Source organism: Desmodus rotundus, chromosome 5 (assembly GCF_022682495.2).
Source record: "Desmodus rotundus isolate HL8 chromosome 5, HLdesRot8A.1, whole genome shotgun sequence".
NCBI classification, from domain to species: Eukaryota; Metazoa; Chordata; class Mammalia; order Chiroptera; family Phyllostomidae; genus Desmodus; species Desmodus rotundus.
This window is the reverse complement of record NC_071391.1, coordinates 32422564-32428703: the sequence shown is the minus strand read 5'-3', so window position 1 is coordinate 32428703 and position 6140 is coordinate 32422564. Positions and strand designations below refer to the sequence as shown.

The window sequence follows — 6140 nt, the reverse complement described above, 5'->3', positions numbered from 1 at the left end:
TACTCTCAGCCCAGACCTTAAAAGGGAAATCACCAGGTTGCAGCTGCTGTTGGGAGCTGTAGGGCTAACACGGGTAAGAGTGCTGGCCATCAGGGAGGGGCCTGGCAGGGTGACCTGAATGTTCCCAACCTCCCTGCCCCAGCCTTGGCGTCTCTGGCCCATCTGTCAGAACCGGTGCCCTGCCAGCCACTCTGCCTCCTGTAGAAGCCTCCCACACCTGTTCTTGAGGCTCCCTACGTCCCAGGGCTCTGTCTGGATTGGGTGAGTGGGGTGAGAATCCTGTCTAATGACGTCTTTGGCTTTGTAGACCTGGATTCGCTTCATACTCCCAATCTCCACAAGGGGGTGTTAGGGAGATCGAGGGCCAGGCTGTGTGGTGTGCACACTGGGAGGAGAAGATGACACTACAGGGAGGCAGGCAGTGGCGGGAAGAGGCAATCACACAGACCCAGGAGGCTAGTTTTGCTCAAAATGCTGTTTATTGCTCTATTCAATGACCACGAGCAAATTATAAAAAGACACCAAATGTCTCTGTCTGCCGTGGAATAAATATTTAAAGTCAGCAATAAAAACACGTGGCTCCAAGATAACACATGTTGCCAAAGAGTCATGCATGCCCTGCTGATGGGCTCTCAACACACGTGTGGACACAGGAACACACACAGAGCTACACACAGCAGGACTTCTGGGAAGGCTTCCCACAGTGACAGAGAAACGTTTCACTCAGGTCTGGGACTGGGCCCTCACCCCATCCCTAGAGCTCCCCTCCCCCTACCACCCCTACCGGGGCCCAGGTCCTCTGGGTTCACAGCCCCCCATCTGCCCCCTTCCTCCCCATGCCTCCCCGGCTGGTCACTGCCTCCTGAGGGCACCTGACACCCAGGGGCCATCCGGGCTGTGATATTCCCCTGCCCCAACCCAGAGACCTCTCCCCTGGCTGAGAGCTCTCCCCCAACTCGAGAGATCCCCATGCCTGACTTCCAGGTCCTCAGGCCCTCTCCCCACCCTGTCCCAATAACTGGGGGCAAAATGCCATCTGTCTGTTGGAAGAAGTGGGGTAGGGGCCCGTGCTGGGCACCTCTGGCTGGGCCACTTAGGGGCTGGAGCTCGTTACCCCTTTCCCAGGCTGAGGAGACACAGTGTCCGGTGCAGACAGCAGAGATGGACGGACAGACGGAACACGCTGGGGCAGGACACTTGGAGTGCGGCACAGAAACATTTTGAATCAAGTAGCAATGGAACCGTCGTTAAAAACTGAGGCCCCAGGTCTGCGTGGCATGGGTCAGGCCCTGGGGCCCCAGGCCTGGCCTGGCACGTCCCTCCCCCGCCCCGCCCCACCCCCAGTATATACAGTAGGAAGAGCTATGTCTGGGAGCAGGGGCCAGGCTGGAGAGAAGGAAGCGGGGGTGGGGCGGGGCAGGGAGCAGCCAGGACCTGAGGCTGGGCCCTGGGGGTGCGACTGGGGTGAGGGCCCAGACTGGGGCTGGGTGGTGCCCGAAGGACCTCGGGGGGACAGGGAGGTCACTCGGGGGGCTGGCGGGACAGCTGCTTCTCATAGAGGCTCATGACATGGTGCACAAACTGGTACTGCTCGCAGGTCTGGATCATGCCGCCCCTGCCCGGCAGAGATGCACAGCGGGGGTGGGTTGTTGGGGGCGGGCTGCGGGGGTGCCCCCGAGCCCACGGAGTGCCAACCACTTGTGAGGGCCTTGTCTTTGCACAGCTCGGAGAGGCCACCCCTAGCCAGCCATTCCCTCTGCTCCTCCTTGAGCCCCCCGCTCTGGCACAGACGGCAGGCACAGAGATGGAATGCCTTGCCACTCAGCCCTGCCCTTCAGGTCAGCAGCTGGTTCTCGCTCTCCATCCAGCCACCGGCCATTCAGATCCACACCCTCCACCTACCTGTATTCCCTACCCCATCAGCCAGGTCCGTACCCAGAGTGCTCCTGCCCCTCGCCCCAAGCACGTGTTGGTTTCTCCCTTCGACCCCTACGGCTCAAGCTCTCCACGTGCCCCTGCCCTGCCCGTGGGCTGACCTGTCCTGACGGAGCTGGCACGTGGTCTTCAGGATGTCCACCATGCCCTCCTGCCGCAGCTGCTGGCAGCAGATGCTGGTGGCAATGAAGCAGCCAGTCCTCCCAATCCCTGCGCTGAGGGCCGAGGGATGGGTGGGGTGAGGGGGCGGGGCAGCAGGGGTGGGGCTGCCCTGCCCTGGTGGTGGGTGGCTGGGAGGACCCACCTGCAGTGGACGATGATGGGGGCGCAGTGGGGCCCCTCCTGCTGGGCAGCCTCCTCCACTTCCTGCACCAGGTGCAGGAGTGGGGGGGCCCGGTCTGGGGTCTTCTGGTCGGGCCAGGATGTAAACCAGTAATGCTTCAGGCCTCGCTCTTCCGTCCCGCTCTGTCCAGGAGACAGAGGCCCGCCCCAGAGACATGTGAGCTCTCTGAGCCCACCAAGCAGCCCAGAGATGGGGAAGGGATGGGAGGAGGAAGAACACAGGAGGGAGGACACAGGGAGTGGGACCTCTGGCCTCTGCCATGTACGCCGCATTGTGGAGTGGCACCAGAGACCCAAAGCCAGTCTGGCAGTGGCGGCTGGTCAGCCGGGTCCGCATTGGTCTTCACTTTAGTTCTGGCCCAGCTACCCCGCATCATCCAAGAGAGGTGCGTCTCCCAGCTCCTTATCTTAACAGGCAGCCTAGTCGCCCCTCAGTCACAGAACCAGAGCTCTTCCTCTTGCCTCACAGCTTGGCCTGCCCACCCGGACCCCCACCCCCAGCAAGTGTTGTTTCCCTCCTCTCCCTGCCCCAATCCACGCCCCCACCCTTCTTCCACTTTGGCTTTCGTCATCTCTTCCCTGGGCAGGCCTCTCACCCCACCCCATGACTCTCCCGTCTCCACACCAGTCAAAAAGCTCTGTCTGCAGCCCAGATCTGGACCCGCTGCTCAGAACCCTTCCATGGTTCTCCCTGCTCCCTCGGCCTTCAGCCTGGCAAACACAACATGTGCAGGGCTGACCCTTCCAGGCCTGTTCCTGCCCCATGTGCTGGTCCTCGATGCTCCCGCATTGCAAGTGGTGCGTAGCTACACACACACTGAGATGTTCTAACTTCCATGGCCTTACTTTCTTCTCTGCCAGGAATGCAGAGAAAAAAACACCATTTGTTTGCCCCTTGGTCAACTCCTACTCATCCTTCAAAACGCCATTCAGCATTACCACTTCCAGGAAGCCGTCAGGAAGAACACAGGGGTGAGGACATAGCGAGCACCACAGCTGGCAGAGTGTCCTCCTGTGCCCTCCCTCACCTGTCTCTAGCTCAGTGCTTGCCATTTTACGGGTGCTCCTTGAGGAGAGTACAGGCTTCAGTCAGCTCTCTTCCCAGTACCTCCCCCAGAACCAGGCTAGTGCTGGTGCTTACGATCATTTATGGACCGAAGTAAATGCCTCCAAACCCCGAGCTGCCCTGGTTCTTCCCTAACCAGTCCTGTGGCACCGAGAAGATGAGGCAGCCCTACCTCCCTCCAACCTCTCTTCCTGGGGAAACAGGAAGCCGGTTCCTTGGTCCCCTGAGTTACCGGGCTCTGACTGCTACCACAGCCTCCGCCCCCACCTCTGGGGCCTTTCTGCCCTTCAGCCAGGCCTGTATCTCAGAGCTGTTCAGGTAGACACTGCCCTCTGGGGGCTGAGTGCTCCCTGACATCCTACCTCGCATCCCCTTCAGTGGGAGAGGACACAGCTCGGAGGGACAGGGCTCAGGCCTTGGACTGGGCCCTGTGGCCACCAGCACCACCAGACTTCCCGAGCTTTTTCTGGACAGGGCGTCATTTTCCTGCCCAGCTCACCTCTTCCAGCCCTTGGGGTTATTGGAGTGGTCCTGCCTTCCCCAAATGTGGCTCTTATCATTTCTCAGAAAGATAACGCACTGATCCTCCTGATTCCAAAGGAACAGTCTCCTCTATTATGCTGCTCTTGGAAGAAGCACAACTTCAGGGTGGGAGGATGCCTTCCCCCACTCTTCTGGGCTGTTTTGTATTGCTCATATTTTGTCTCTCCCTTTTTTCCCCCTTTTTCTGTGGTCACAGCTTCCTTGTGCAACCCCAATGCAACAAGGCGTGCCTGCCCTCTGGTGGACAGATTGGGCTCCACAGGCCAGAAGGCCAGTAGCCCAGGTGAAAGGGATATGTCTAGCCCGGATCTCAAAGTCACCGTGGTCTTATAAGGACAGTCCTGGAGGCAGCTGGAGACCCCTTATCCAGACAGTCCTGGATTTGGGTGCTGGAATGCATTTATGAATGGCAGTGCAGACACACAGAGAACCCAACAGCATGAAATACAACTGAGGTTTGGTCCTGCTTTGCGCCCCATGTCCATTCACCCCTCCCTCATCCCTGCTCATCAGTAAATCCTGGAAGACACAGGGCTTGACTTCAGCTACAGTGGACTCTGGAACGCTGTTCTCTGTGATGTCCTCAACAGTGCCCTTGCCCCCATCCTCCCAGCCCCGCCCCGCCCCAGGCCTCACCCTGAGCGAGATGAGTCGCAGCCGGTAATCCTCAGTGTGAATGACTTTGCGCACGGTGATCTCCACACCGTCGTGTACCACCTGCTCCTCCGGCCAGTACTCGGTGCACTTCTGCAGGGGGCCGAGATTGGGCTGCGGTTCACCCCGGCCCCCCAGCCATACTCTCCCCAGTGCCTCTCCAGGGCCAGCGGGGAGAGACATACGACGGCAACAGGTTTGCAGTTAAGAGTACTGGGTTCACATCTCAGCTTCCTAACCTTCAAGTTACTTCCCTTTCCTGAGCCTCCATTTCTGCATCTGGGCAATGGGAGTAATGCCCGTTTTTTAAAATCATATTTTATCGATTATGCTATTACAGTGGTCCCAATTAAGTAATACCCATCTTGAAGGACTTTTCTGGGGGTTCCATAAATGGATTGTCATGGGTAAGGAAGTAGCCAGCGTCAGCCCTGGCAGCCTAGGAGGCTGCAGGGAATCCTGGTGGAGGTCATGGGCACTGGAGGTGGAGAGGCCAGCTCCAGGCTCCGCCCCGGACTAGTGGTGTGGCCCTGAGTGAATGACTCCACCTTGCTGAGCCTCCTGCTCCTTCACCTTGACAGTGGAGTGGACACTGCCGACTCACAAGCTTGTTGTGAGAACACAGGAGCAAGTGGCACTGGGAGGGCTCAAAGCAGTGACACCTAGAAGCAGCATGGGGTGCTCACCTCGTTCATCTCCTCGATGTTGGTGATCATGACGACGATGGGCGTGTGCTCCTGCCACACCATGCGCCAGAAGTCGCCGACCGTGCTGACGATGGGTCCCTGTGTGGCGATGTACACCTTCTCCTCCCCACCGTAGCCCTGTGGCCAACCAAGTCCAGGCTGTCAGGGTCAGGTGCCATGTTCCCGGGGCCCAGTCCCCACCCTCAGGCTCTTCCTGGGGGGCTGGCAGCAGGTGCACTGGCTTAGGAACAAGCCCAGAGGATGGAGCCCACCAGCGTGGACGTCCTTTTCAGGGAGAGGCTGGCGGGATGGGATTACATACCCGGATGTAGTTGGCGTTGATGTAGGAACTCAGAGGGTCGTCAGGGTCTGGTGAGGTCAGACACACTCTGCTGTGAGGGTCTGGGGTGGGAGAGACAGGTGGGGCTGGGGTCGGACAGGTGCAACCCCCCTGGGGCAGCACCCACCTTGTCTGGCCCACTCAGGGCACCCACATTTCTTCTGAGACTCAAAGTTTCTCCTTCCCCAGCTCGGTAGCAAAACGCTGACCCTCCCCATGGCCCGCTGAGGAGGCAAGGGCCCAGGCTGAAGAGGAGGGTGGAAGGCAAGGCCCTAGGCCCCTGCCTCTGTAGCATCAATGCCGGCCCCTTGTCCAAGGCTCTTGAACGGCCCTCATTGTGCCTCACGTTCTGGAGAGAAGCAAGCTTGGGGCACACATCCCAGACAGCAGGGGCAGCGAGAGTCTGAGTATGTACTCTCGCCAGCGTGCTGTGTACGTTTGTAAAGCACGTGGCCTTTCTAAGTCTCAGTGTCCCTGTCTGTAATATGGGATAAAGATACCTACTTCTTAGGATTGCTGGGAAGATAATTGAGAAAACAGCTGTGAAAGTGCTATGTAAACCGTAAAGCACTTT

At 58.9% G+C, this 6140-nt stretch overlaps 1 protein-coding gene across 2 annotated transcripts in view; it reads right to left on the bottom strand.

Annotated features, from left to right (window-relative positions):
* Window positions 1-473: 473 nt before the first annotated feature.
* Window positions 474-6140, bottom strand: part of PTPN5 (protein tyrosine phosphatase non-receptor type 5) — a 49146-nt gene continuing 43479 nt past the window's right edge. For both annotated transcript variants that reach the window (XM_045194155.3, XM_045194156.3), the window contains 6 exons: window positions 5549-5628; window positions 5227-5364; window positions 4523-4633; window positions 2240-2400; window positions 2037-2150; window positions 474-1615 (listed from right to left, as the gene is read on the bottom strand). In XM_045194155.3, the coding sequence (XP_045050090.2) occupies window positions 1522-1615; window positions 2037-2150; window positions 2240-2400; window positions 4523-4633; window positions 5227-5364; window positions 5549-5628 (698 nt within the window). In that variant the 3' untranslated portion in view covers window positions 474-1521. The remainder of the gene's footprint in view (window positions 1616-2036; window positions 2151-2239; window positions 2401-4522; window positions 4634-5226; window positions 5365-5548; window positions 5629-6140) is intronic.